The 13,412-nt window shown below is 60.7% G+C and overlaps 1 protein-coding gene across 9 annotated transcripts in view; it reads right to left on the reverse strand.

Annotated features, from left to right (window-relative positions):
* Positions 1-340: 340 nt before the first annotated feature.
* ADD1 (adducin 1) overlaps positions 341-13,412 on the reverse strand; it is an 85,400-nt gene continuing 72,328 nt past the window's right edge. For 2 of the 9 annotated variants that reach the window (XM_080681181.1, XM_080681182.1), the window contains exons 10-16: positions 12,611-12,955; positions 10,172-10,273; positions 9,704-9,793; positions 9,032-9,124; positions 4,534-4,690; positions 4,259-4,342; positions 341-2,079 (exon numbers count right to left, since the gene is read on the reverse strand). In XM_080681181.1, the coding sequence (XP_080537307.1) occupies positions 1,733-2,079; positions 4,259-4,342; positions 4,534-4,690; positions 9,032-9,124; positions 9,704-9,793; positions 10,172-10,273; positions 12,611-12,955 (1,218 nt within the window). In that variant the 3' untranslated portion in view covers positions 341-1,732. Of the gene's footprint in view, positions 2,080-3,591; positions 3,623-4,258; positions 4,343-4,533; positions 4,691-9,031; positions 9,125-9,703; positions 9,794-10,171; positions 10,274-12,610; positions 12,956-13,412 lie in introns of all 9 variants that reach the window. The other 7 variants (XM_080681188.1, XM_080681186.1, XM_080681184.1 and 4 more) reach the window with 7 other exon arrangements.

Here is a 13,412-nt window from a genome sequence, read left to right on the forward strand (position 1 = left end):
GCAGGACCCTCCCAGACGGTGAGCACTGGCAGGAGACACCTGGTGGATGGAGGGAGCCTTCTGCTGGGCTGTCCCTGTCACAGATCCTGGCCCCACCTGCCTGCTCAGCCCCCGCCAGGCTGACTCCAGGGTCCGCTGACTGGAGGACACAGCACTCAGCAGTGCGAGGGCCCTGCCCAGCAGCCCCAGGAGGAACAGGCTGGAGGGGCAGGGCAGCTCTGGGTTAGAAGGTCCTCCCAGGCCAAAGTGGCCAATGGTGTCTCAAGAAGTAAGACACGTTGGGGTCTTTTGGGGAAGAGACAAACTCCTGAAGTCCTACTTTAAAGAAAAAGAAAAGGGGTTCAATGTAAACCGCTCCCCGGTTTAGACAGGATGCAGCTTGAAGAACTTTATTTGTGAGTAAAGCAGGTCACAATGAAGGAGGACACAGGGCCTGCCCTCCCGAGCCTGTGTCCGTGTCTGGCTAGATTCATGTCGTGATACAAAGTTAAAATAAACTACAAAAGTGAATTAAAGTCATTGCATATGTGGGACAGAGGCAGGGTCAGAGGAGGAGTCCGTTAACGCAAGGAGGGTGGTGGAGGGGAGGCGGAACACACTTGGCAACAAATGGACACACAGAAGCAGCTCGCTCTCCAGTTAGCTCCAAGCGGAGGTCAGCGCCATGCAGCCGGCCTCGGTCCTGCGTGGGTGTGCATTTTTGGGGACCTGAGCCCACGTCCAGCTCCAGGTCCACCGCGGCCCTCCCGCCTCCCCAGGGGCCTGTCTGGGGCGGGCAGGCTGGCACCCAGCAGCTCCTGGAACAGGTGCCCTCGAGGAGCCCACGTGGCCATCTCCCGCTGCCACCAAGCAGCTCCCTGCTGATCCCCAGGGGGTGGAGGTGAGTGCAGGTGAGCACGGGCAAGTGGGCTCCACAACCGACGGCTCGGGACCAGCGGGGCCGCCAGGGCCGACGTCCGTCCGCCTGGAGCTCAGGCCGAGTTAGGTCAGAGCAGACCCTCCGTTCTGAAGCCTGCCCCAAACAGGTGAGCGGACGGTGCTCCGAGGAGGCCTAGGCAAACTAAAGCCCAAGTCGCCGTCCATGTTCACAGCAACGTGGGATTGCGAATGTGCTGAAGAGAACGCTCGAACAGCCTTCCCTTACTGCGGTACCCTCCCTGTGACAGCACTGGGGAGACCCCAGTAAGACTGCGCCCTGGCCGGGTGCTGGCCGGGGTGATCGGGTAGACCATGCACAGGCTGCCAGGGTGTACAGGCCCGTCTGCCGCCCGGTCCTCAGCCGCCTCTCCGAGGCCACCACAGCGCCCTGGCCGCTGGCAGGCACAGGACCAAGGCTTTGTGTGCATGGACACTGAGATCGCTGAGCAGATAACGCCAGCAGGAAGCTAGGAGTCTGCGTCAGTCACCTGAGACCTTGGGGGGAGGGGAGCCTCGCAGGGACAGAGCGTGGGTTCCTTTGTGACAGAAGGAGAGCAAGAGGGGGCAGGGCCAGAGCCGGCAGGGCCTCTGACTGTGCAGCCGGCGCCGCGGATGGACGGGCAGAGGCGGACACGGGACCAAGCCTCCCTGGACCTGAGGCGGAGGCCCGGGCACCGGGGAGGCCGTGCGCGCAGGTGAGCTCCGGTCTCCACGGGCTGGGTCAGGCAGGAGCGCTAGCTATGTGGAGGGCGGGCCTTGCATTCCATTACACAGGAAGACAACACAAGACAGTCGGTGTGTGCGGGACGGGCCTTCAGCAGTCGCTCTTCTTCTTGCTCTTCTTCAGGAAGGAGGGGGTGCGGAACTTCTTCTTCTTTTTGGAAGGGGACTTGCCGGGAGACCCATCGCTGCCTGGGTCTGCGGCAGCCCCCTCAGCAGCTGGGGAGGGGGCTTCTTCCGCCGCCGGGGCCGGCTCAGGACTGGCCACCGTGGAGGACCTGGTGGGGCTGGGAGGGCCGTGGGCTTCGCCAAGCCCCTCCTCCTCCTTGTCCAGCGTCGGGAAGCCAAGCGCTTCTGAAGGCTCATCAGGGGACAGGTCAGGGAGAGTGGGTTTAAAGGTGGCGGCATCACTGTCGTCTCCGAAAACAGCATCCTGCAGGTCTAGTGGGCGGTGGGAGAGACGGGGTTAAAGGGCACCTGCCCAGCCTCGGAGAGGGACCTCAAGGTGGGCAGCACCCCGCACAGAAACGGCCCCTGTGCGGACGCCAGGGCCTTCTACCAAGAAAGGCTAAGGAACTGGAAATCGTGTCACTCTACTTCAAGGCTGGACGGAGCCCATCGTACCGAACACAGACTCCATCTTCGGGCGGGGGGGGCGGGGGAGGGGGGACTCAGCTCCCTCTCCTGTGCCATGCGAGCAGGGCACATTTTCAGTGCAGTGACCTCCGCATACCCTTGAGACGAGGTTTGCTCTAGACCCTCGGGCACCTCGGTAGCCCTGAAATTAAGCCTACATTTGGGTCCACACACCTGGTCTCCCCCAAGGAGGGAGCCATGGAACACACGGCAGCCCACGGATGCACTAGTAACTCCCCAACCTCGTGCAACATCAGCATCCAATACACCAAGCCCGGTTTAGAGGAAGACGTGACCCATCGGGCAAGGGAGAGGGGCGAAAAGCCAGCCCTTTAACAACCGCAAAAGAAACAAAGCACACAATGTAGCTTGTCTTCAAGAGCCCGAGGGCGGGTCTGTCGGGAAGAGGCTCCTGGCCAGGTTGGAGCGGGGGAGACCAGGTGTGCAGATTTTCTAAGAACAGCCTACGACGTGACAGCCACTGGCAGCGTGGGAGCACCATACCTGTTCCTACGTCAGCAGTGAGCTGCACCTGGGAGGGGACGGGAGGGGAGCTGAGCGCAGGTGACAAATACTGAGGGCTGGGCCCTGGGAGACGCCTGCCCGGGATCACTGGGCCGGGGCAGGGGGAGGGGAGGCAGTCTGTAAAGCATGCAGAGGTGGCCTGTGGGGACCCAGGGGAACCTTTATCACTGGACCGAATGGCCCACTGAAAAAGAGCACCACCCTGGCTGGTCTGGTTCAGTGGGTAGAGCGTTGGCCTGCGGACCGAAGGGTCCTGGGTTTGATTCCGGTCAGGGCACATGCCCGGGTGGCAGGCTCAATCCCCAGTATGGGGCGTGCAGGAGGCAGCCGGTCCATGATTCTCACTCATCACTGATGTTTCTCCCTCTCCCTCTCCCTTCCTCTCTGACATCAATAAAAATACATATATTTTAAAAACAGCCCAAAGGTCACTCTTCTGCCCTCACGTTAAGCTTAAGCACGAAGCTTAGGCAAAGGTCCAAACGCATGTGACCGCAGGCAGCAGGTGGCAACCCCACCCGTCGGAGCCTCTCGGGACTGTGCGCCCTCCCGGCACTCACAAGACCAGAGCTCTGAGCACGCTGTGGCCCATGGAGCCCGAGGGCAGGCTGCCCCCTGCAGCTCCGGGTGCCCCGACCCTTCCCGGAAAGCCACTGCCCGGAATGAAGGACTGGGTACGGGGGGGGGGGAGGGGGGGACGACAATGTTTTTATTTTGAATAAACAGAAAACAGAACGTAATAAGCAACAAAGCAGCAGAATGAGGCGAAGCGCAGGGAGCCGCAGTACTTACTATGGTAACAGGTACTCTTTAGCACAGCCTCCTGCTTGCCACGCAGCCACAGGAAGAGAAAAGCACAGGGAGAGATCTACGCATTCGGTCACAGCACCGGGTACAGAGGAGAATGGCCGAGCCATTCTTGTGGACACAGGTAGGTGGAAGGTGCGGCACAGGCTCCCGACAGACATGGGAAGCATGATGTGTGAGACCGAGGGACAGACAGGCAGGCCACACGCCACAGACATGCGGTGGGTGGTCTGAGAGGCCGACGGAGGCCAGATGGACTGACACACGGCAGTCAAATGACAGCCTGTAGCTCAGACACCACAGAGGACGTTCCCGCGGCGGGACCGAGCACAGGAAGGGTTAGGAAGTGTGCCAAGTGGGCAAAACTGACATCCTAAGTGAGGTGGGTCCAATCCCTGAAGGCGGTCCTCCCTCCTGCGCCATCTCACTGACCAATCCCTTGGGCCTCAGTGTCCCGGGACAGGCCCAGACAGGAGCGGAGGAGGCTGGCCCGGAAGCCCAGCACGCGCTGTGCTGCTTCCCACGCAAAGGCCGCGCCCTCACCAGTGTCCGCTGCCACTCCTTCCACTGGACAGAGCCCGCAGCCCACTCTCCCGCCCCCACCGTGGACAGCCATCCACACAGTGCCTCGCCCTCCCGCACGGGGCCTCACCTTCCTCCAGCTTGGCGGGGGAGCAGGGGGCAGCAGCGGGCTCTGGAGGGCTGTCTGTCTGCTCTCGAGTCTCGTCCAGACCCTCTGAGTGAGCAGAAGGTGAGAGGGCGTGGTGAGGCCGCCAGGAGCCTGCACCCGAGCCCTCACTGGTGCGTCGGACCCACTCCCTCTGGGACCAGCCTGAGTGAGGAGGGAGGAGGTGCACCGAGGAGCACGCTGCCCTGAGCCAAAGGCCCGGGGGCCGGGCGCTCCCCTGCGAGCCTCCCCGCACTCACCTGGGCGGCCCCGGTGCTTGCGCTCCACCTCCCTGCGGTAGTCCTCCAGCTCGCGGTCAGTGAGCGCGTTGAAGGGGTTGGGGCCTGTGGTGCTCACGATGACGTGGGGCTGGTACTCCTTCTCAATGATGGCCTTGGAGGCTGTCACCAGCTCCCCCTGCGGGCAGAAGGGAGGCTGGGTCTGCAGGAGCCCTGCCTGGACCCCTCCTCCTCCCGGCCAGGCTGCAGGCAGGGTGGGGCGGGGCAGCTTCCCAGGCACAGAGACAGCCCTGAGGGTGAGGCTGAGCTGCAGCCTTCAGGGGCAGAAGACAGAACACGATGTTGAGGCAGCAACAAAGGAACTGTAACAGGAGAGGAGAATCCTAGAAAGCCCTCAGGATTCAGAAGCAAAGGCAGCAAAGTGCAGGTGGAGCGCACAGAGCACCTCGAGGACAAGCCCATGTCCTCACTGGCAGGCGGAGAGGGGACTTTGTAAGTCAATGCCCGCCCCACACGTCAGAAAATGTCACAGATTACAGTACTCAGGTCAGGCATGAGACACCCGCTTCCATGCTAGGAGCACAGGTAAGTTCTGTTCTTCTGACACTGAGAGTAAGAAAATGCACCCCCCCGCAAATAAAAAAAAAAAAAGAAAATGTCCCCAAGCACCAGTATTTGTCTGGGGAATTTGGAAAACAGGATCTGTACAAGAGAAAAGAAAGCAAAGCCCTGTGAAGCGCCGAGGTGGCACACAGACCAGCCCCATCTGCCAGGAGGAGGCGGGCAGGCCCCGGAGGGCGGGGAGCCAGGCGGGCTGAGTGTGGCGCCACCGCACGTTCCCTTGCCCAGCACAGCTCTGTGCCCCAGCTCAGCCTGGTCGGCCCCAAATGCTCTGATGTTCACTTGGAGAGAGTTAACCGGAACTCATGCACATGCCCAGTACTTAATGAGAGCTTCCCAAAGTAACTGAAAACAGGAGAATCCAAATCATTTTCAGGCCTGCCGGCCCACCTGCGCTCTCCTCAGCGAGGGGCGAGCATCAGAGGCAGTCAGCGTCCCAGCAATGGGCCCTGGACACAGAGCCAGACCGAGGCCGGGGAACCTGGGCTGAGCGGCCCTGTCCCAGGAGCTGGCTGCAGAGTGCCTGGAGCACTCCCTGACTGACCACTGACAGTGACACAGGCCCCAGGGACAGAAGGAAAGGGCCTGCTGGAATGAGCAACCTGTCATCAGCCTGTCATCAGATTCAAGATAAGCTGATAGTCAGCTAGCCCTCTTTCTGACCCAAGTCTACCGGCCTTTCATTCAGAAGCAGCCCTGCCTGGCCCAGACGGGGCCTCGCATCCTCCTCTCTACTCGGACCCTTGGCCCAAGACACACCCTTTCCTGTCCACAGGCCTGTTTCACCATCCGCCAGAGGCGCCTGCTGAGCGGGCCCCGCTAAGGCCCGCAGAGCGCTGACGCATCTACGCGGCCTGGCTGGTGCCTATCATCCTGGTGGCTTGCCAGTGAAACAGGAAGGTGATATGAAAGAAACACGGTCCGTCATTCCAGTCAAATGTCCAAAACCAGTAAAGGGAACAAAATACAAGAACTGCCACCGAGATGCCCTTCCTGTCCAGGCCACCTGGCCCTCAAGGGGCCGCACGGCTGGTTCCTGCCACCACTGGCAGGGGCTCCCCCCTCAGTGAGGGCCAAGCGGTGTTAGGGAAAGAGCGATGCCTGAGCTGCAGAGACAAACAGGCCCTGTGGGGAGCAAGCTGGGCTGAAAAGGCAGGGGTGAAGGGGCAGCTCCCTCCAGCAGCCCCGTGGAGGCCCGTGCTGCGCTCCTCCCATCTGCCCCCCCGCACCCCCCCCCGCACCCCCCGGGCTCTAAGCACACAGATGCCTGCTCCTCCTGGCACTGGGTGAGGCATCAGGTTTTCATCTGAAAAATCTACAGATCTGAATTTATATTCCTTTTTTTGTTAATCCTCACCCAAGGATACTTTTTCCCATGGACTTTCAGAGAGAGAGTGGAAGGAAGGAAGGAAGGAAGGAAGGAAGGAAGGAAGGAAGGAAGGATGGATGGAAGGGGAAGAGAGAGAGAGAGAAACATTGATGTGAGAGAGATACATCAATTCGTTGGCTCCCACAGGTGTCCTGACCAAGGCTGAGGATCGAACCTGCAACCCAGGGAATTGAACCCCCACGCGCAGGCAGATGCTCCAACTCCTGAGCCACGGGCCAGGGCTAAATGTCCATCGGAGTGCTGGGCCTGCACACACTAGGTGCTTACCACCAAGTGCACTCAGGTGCGGCAGAACAGGAGTCAGGGCTGCACACCGGACGGCAGCAGGACGTGCTAAGTGCAACCCTTCACGCCCATCTCTAAGGACACAGTTCACTGGGAATCACATCCAGGTGGCAGAGTGACTTCCAGCCACACTGGCATGCACAATGCTGAGTCAAGAGAGCCCTGGCTGGGCTTCCTGCCCCTTTGGGCACTGGAGCACGGGGTATGGCTGGCGACTCGCTGCCCCTTCTTCTGCCAGAAGACAAAGGAGAGGTGGAAGCAAAAGGAAAGTCCTTCCTTCCAGAAAAGCCCCAACTTCCACAGTCCAAGCACCCGTTCCTCAGGCGCTCCATCGCGGAGGGAGTCCCTGCAGGCCTGCCCTACGGGGAAAGGACGTTAGGACACTGACACACAGCCCTTTCACTTGCTCAGGAGTTCCACCTGCAGTGAGCAGCGCCACCTCTGGGAGCACCGTGGTCCGAGCTTTGTGGTCCACACACGAAGACGTGGAAACCACCCCAGTCAAGAACATCAGAGGAGTCAAAGCACATTCCCGCCATCGAAACGAAATCTGCTCTGTCACGGGAAGAAGACCAAGGGTGCAAATGCGAGCACCCAGAAGAGGGTGGCGGGGAAGACAGAAGCTGGACAGGAACCTCCTCAGGGGCACCTCCTCAGTGGGCTCGGTGCCGAGTGGCTCTCTCTGCCGATCCTGCCTGGACACGCGCTCAGAGGGTCTAGTCTGGTGCTCGGACTTGCAGAGGACGAGGGGCCGGTCAGGAGCCCCACTCCCACAGCCAGCCGGAGGGGCCCTGGCTACGCTCCATGAAGCATTCTCACAGGGAACTGTGATGCACACCCAAGTCTGAGCGCTGCTGGACAGAGCCAACCAGAACGGCGACGGATGAGGAGCTGCCAGAGCAGCAGCTGAACACAGCGGACCCGTCTCCTTCCAGCCAGGCAGCCCTACAGACACAAACGGGAACCACTAAATGCGATCTAACGCCGGAGAGCTTGTCCAAAGCTGCTCCGCTCACTAAGCCCCCAGGGCTCAGGACTTCACACACAGCCGAGGTGGAAGAACGAGAGACTGAGGTCACACCGATGGAAGCATGAAAAACAAGCCACCGGGCAGGCGGCCGTCTCTCCCATGGTCTGCGAGGCCCCTCCAGGAATGGCTGCGGGAAGCACGTTTTACGGACAGGGAAACGGGACCCACTGAGACAATACATCAATAGGCAAAATACTGCTATTAGCGAGGATGCCGGACAGGACTGCAGACCCTTGGCGCAAGCCTCCTTCTCTGGCCCTGGGGCGTGGACAGAGGACACCTGCACTCCCGGGAGGTGGGGAACTGAAACATTTCCCCTGGACACCGGGCGGACACCTGAGGCCTCTCCCTGCAGGTGCCCTCGGCCCTCGGCGCCTCAAGCCTAGAAGAGGCGAGCCCCCCACCTGGCGTGTGACACGGTGGATTTCCCACTCCTGAGCACTTGAGGGTGCAGGGACACGGAGAACTGTGATTTGGGGTTTCAAATTTTCACACGTCTTTCCCCTGCCCGCCCCTTGCAACATTAAAACCATTATCGAGGGCCCTGGCCAGTTTGGCTCAGTGGATAGAGCGTCGATCTGCGGACTGAAGGGTCACGGGTTCGATTCCGGTCAAGGGCACATGCCTGGGTTGTGGGCTTGATCCCCAGTGGGGGGCATGCAGGAGACAGCCAATCAATGATTCTCTCTCATCGTTGATATTTCTCTCTCTCTCTCCCTCTCCCTTCCTCTCTGAAATCAATAAAAATATTTAAAAAAAAAACATTATCGAGGTATGTTTAAAGGTCAAAATGAAGACAGTTCATCACCAAGGGCTAACAAGAGGCCGCCTTGCCTCGTTTCCCACTCCCCTGAAACGCCGTCTTTCACCCACACCCCACTGCATGTCCTGATGTTTTCGGTCACAGCTGAGCAGGCAGAGGGAGCAGGTCACACGGAAGCATCGGCACTAACGGAGTCACATGCAGAGCCTCAGGAAAGCCCCGTGAGAATGCTGAGACGCAACCACACTCCCAGCCAGGGCTTTCCCTGCAGACAGGGCAGGCAGGACGGCACCCTCTGTCCTCGCACCAAGGAGCTAGAGCCCGGGGGCGGCTCCGTGTGACCGGCCACAATGCCAGCAGGAGCAGGCAGGTGGGGCAGGCAGGCAGGAGGCAGTGCGTGCCGACAGGTAACTAAGGGCAGTGTGAGTACCTTCCTAAAAGGGAGAGATTTAGCTGGACTAAAGGCCTGCTCTGTGAGCTCGAGCCCTTCGATTGTCTCCGTGCAGTCAGACAGGGGCGCGTCCTGCAACAGTAAACTGAGTCAGCAGAGCCCCGGCCCGGCCTGAAGGACCAAGCGAGCGCACAGGATGGCGCCGCTGAGCATGCAGCAGAGACAGCGACGTCGCCAGGAAGGTGGCAGAGGTGGCGCCGCCACGTGCAAGCCCAGTCCCCAGGCCCAGGACCACCCTGACCTGTCAGAAGAGGCGGTGACAGTCACCTACCCTGCAGGCCTGTGCCCAGTGTCAGAGGCAACTACAGACCGATGACCTTCCAGGGGCCCCGAGGCACTGTCCCTTTACAGAAATGCGGGTCACCATGGGCCACGGACAGGCACCAAGCAGCGCTCTGCTGCAGACAGCACCGTGGACGAGAATAAGCCCGCCAGGCCCTGGAGCCCAGCACTCCACACGTGTGCAGCACTCAGACGGGCGTGTTGGTCCCCAGGCGCCGCGCCACCCGCAAGGCATGCACCGCACCGAGCGCTGGAGGGGACACGCCCGGCACGCTCTGCTGGGCCCACAGCTCAGGGGAAGCGCTGTGACTTCTGATCATGAAGGTCTCACAGAGCCTGCGTGACAGCACGGTGACTCCCACTTCTCACCTGGACGAGGCTCCTGTCCATCACTACACCGCACAGCACCTGCGACTGGGGGCCGGCCGTCTTGATGTCCTGCAGGTTCTGCTCTCGGATCTGAGGACGGCAACGAGGAGGAACACGTCACAGCGTGCCCGCGCCTCGCCCGCTCGGCACCGCCGGGGTCTGCAGGGAGGGAGGGCCCATTCCTGCGTCCTTCCCCTTCCGGTGACGTGGGCAAGCACTCACTCACTCGCGGGGCACACTCCCTTCGTGCCCCTCTTACCGGGACGCCATGAGCAGTCCCGGGTGAAGGCTCTGCAGACTGCAGCCCTGCCTGCCGCTCCCGGGCCACAGGTGCACAGCACACGCGCACAGCCGGGCCGCGGCCGCATCACAGGGCAGCAGCAGACCTCAACCCGACACGCGCTCTCTGCCCTGCAGCAGCCAGCACCCGCCCACCACTGCAGCCGCCTCCCGCACACCGGTACGCACCTTGTTCCTCATCTCCTGGACCTCTTTCGGGTTTGTGTTCAATGGAACAAACAGGTTAGGGACGGCAGAGGTGGAGGTTCTATGTCCATCCTCTTTAGTCCACTGTAACATTAAGAAGAGTTAAAATGTCAGAACTGGGACAGCAACAGGTGACACCAAAGCACCCCATCTGTCCAACTGATCTCACATCTGGTCATGCACTGAGCATCACAGAGGATGAACCAATGCCACACCCTGTGCCACCGCAGCGGCTGGAGGGGGCAGGGAGCATGTCCAGACCGAAACCAGGAATGGCGGAAGCCAGAGTCGTGACTGACCGGCCAGAGGCACTGAGAAAGCCCCGCTGAAATGTAGGGTCTGACGACAGAGCTGCGCCCCTAGTTCCCGCAGACTAGCCAGTGGGGACCCTTCAGAGCACATTGGTTCACCGCCCTGAGCATCGTCAACACCAAAGCCAGCTGGAAGCATGAGATGACAGGTCATGGAAAGCAATGTGACGTGCGGCCCAGAGGGAGGGAAGACGGCGTTGGAAGGCAAGAGTGGGCATCACCAAAGTTTTGCACGGAAATAAACTGCAGTATCAGGATGCACTGCGTGCACAGCTATTTCAACCCGCAACATCGCTGCATGAACACGGGTGCACCTGCGGAGGACCTGGTGATGTCGCATATTTTATGTAACGTCACACTCCGAGTGTTACAAAAATACCCACAGGAGCTGGAAGCGTGTGACCCTCCCCAGGAGGCCGTCTTAGGCGGCGGGCACACTGCCAGCACCCTGCGCCTTCCGCTTGTGATTTGGATTTCCAATCAGATGTGACCGTTTGTACCGCCCTGTCATTCCGAGGCGGCGGCGCTGAGTGCTAACACAAGCGCACCTGCGGAGCAAACGCTCTTCTTCTCAGGGTGCTCTCAGAGGCACTAAGAGAGCCGTAACAGTAAGGCCTGGAGGAAGCAACGGGGCGGGTGCTCAGCCACTGCGGGAGCGCGATGGGCGTGCGCTGGGGGTACTCACTGATGGCATCTTCCGATTAAACCACTCCAGCCTTTCGTTAAAGATAATTTCCAGTCAAAACATGAACACAGCAACCTCGGGAGCTTGACACTATTACTGTAAGCGAACACACCGACCTGGGCGCAGGCACGGGTGTGTCAATCCAGGACAAGAAACACATCGCAGTGCTGCCCAGGGCCTCCCTCCACGCCACACTGACTAACACGCCCGACTCACTCACACCTCTTCCCTCTAAGAGTACATGTAGCTCAAAGCTGCTGCACACACACTTCGGGAGAACCCAGCACAGCCTCCGGCACACGTACCAACAGCAGCGGAGTCGTTCGGGCCCACTCCCCTGAACAAGCAACATCGTAAAACGAAACAAAGGCCACGAGAAAAGGAGAAAGGGAGAGAGGGACAGGGGAGGAGGGGGGACCAGGGGCGAGAAGGAGAGGAGGCCGGGCTCAGCGCTGGCCTCTGCCGGCGTGGACGGCGTGTCGGCTCAGGGGCACAGAGGCGCTCACCAACTGTGCGGCAGGAAAACGCCAGCCGCCTGGAGGACAGGACTCTCTCGAAACGTCTACAAAGTAAGAGCGTTATGAGGGGGAAGCCGCGTGCTGCCTGGGTGCCCGAGGCTGGGCCCATGTCGCCTGCACTGCAGACCAGCGTGCGGCGGTGGGGCTGTGCCCGCTCCGTGTGCTCGGACTCCCCCGCAGGAGCACGGCTGCCCCGGCCAGGCGAGGGGCCGTGAGGCCGTCCGCACAGAGGCGTCTGAGTGCCAGGACCTGGAGGGCGGCTCGGGGCCGGTGGACACGGCGTGAAGCACACTGGCAGCAACCCTCTGTGGCTGGTGCCCGCGGGGCCTGCGCTGCGCTGGGGCCATGCCGCCCCGGCAGGAGTCGGGAGACTCTCCGCGATGGCGGTCTACTCACATGCACAGTCCATGCAGGAGGCGGCTGCTGAGAGCGTTCGGAGGCTTTGGGACGGAGCAGGGAGGCTAAGGAGGGAGGGCCTGGCCGCCGAGAGCAGGCCGGGACCCAGAGGAGAAACTGCTTAAGAAAACACTGGAGACGTTAAAGGACAGTCAGTGGCTTACTGAACCCCGGCATTCACAACCGAACACACACGCTATGACTGCACTGCCTCTTGGTGCGGGAAGTGGTAAGGTTCCCTGAGGACAGTGACACCCACGTTAGCCGGACCTTCTGCCACGTACGCACTAGGTACGGCGGCGAGCCCTGGGGAGGGACAAGCATCTTAAGCAGTTTCGAGCGGACGGCAGTGCTGGAATTACGCTGACGCGTCAGGATGTGGTTCGGATAAAGAGGGTGAAGGGCCGGTTCGCCTGAGGGCGGGGGAGCAGGCCGGGTCCCAAAGCCTCCGAAGCCCAGCGCCCCACTTGCTCTACATCATCTAACTAGGAACAGTAAGGTAGGCACAGACCAAGCAGTTGGTAATACAGCTTGGCACGCAGACACCGGACGAGAGAGACTGCAGCAAGGGTTTCACGTGATCGTGTGTAATGTTCGTCCACACCTTAGTCTTCGACTTGGGGCTGCTTCCGTTCTGCCCTTCCTCAGAGGCATCGTCACCCCGGCCAGAGTTCAGCCATCTTGTCTTCTCTCGTTGCTGCTTCTGAAAACTGTGTCTGAGAGGAGAGCAAGTGCCCGAATCACCGTCACTAGCAAAGGAGTAACCTGTGACACTAGCGGGAGCCTCCACATCGCTGTATTTCTTGGACTTCTCTCTCAGAGCCGGGTAGCGGTAAGGGTAGCCAGTTCTGTAACCCTGGAGGCCAAAGAGAGTGAAAGACAGTCAGGATTCCCCATCTCAACCCGGACCTCCTCAGGGGACGCTGTGTGGACGGACAGACACCTCAGAGGCTGCACGCCTATGACTCAACGACTACACCCCAAGTGCAAGCCCAACCTACACGCGAATACGTTCACCAAAACCAAGGCCTGCATGCCCACAGCAGCCCCTGCTAACAGCCCCCACGGGACCCACCGGAAGTCCGTCACGGGGCGCGGGGCGTGCTCACTGTGGACTGGGAGCGGCCCGAGAAGAACTCTCTACCCCAGGTGAACCTGAGCCGGTGCCGAGTGAGACACCAAATGGGAACGGGGGCGCTGCCTGGTCCCGTTTACAAGGCCAGGTGGGGGCACCCTTGGGACGGGTAAGTGACTCACAGAGGGGACGGGCCTTCTGAAGTGCTGGCGCTGGTTTTTGATTGGGTGTTGGTTCC

Source organism: Plecotus auritus (genome assembly GCF_963455305.1).
Source record: "Plecotus auritus genome assembly, chromosome: 1".
NCBI classification, from domain to species: domain Eukaryota; kingdom Metazoa; phylum Chordata; class Mammalia; order Chiroptera; family Vespertilionidae; genus Plecotus; species Plecotus auritus.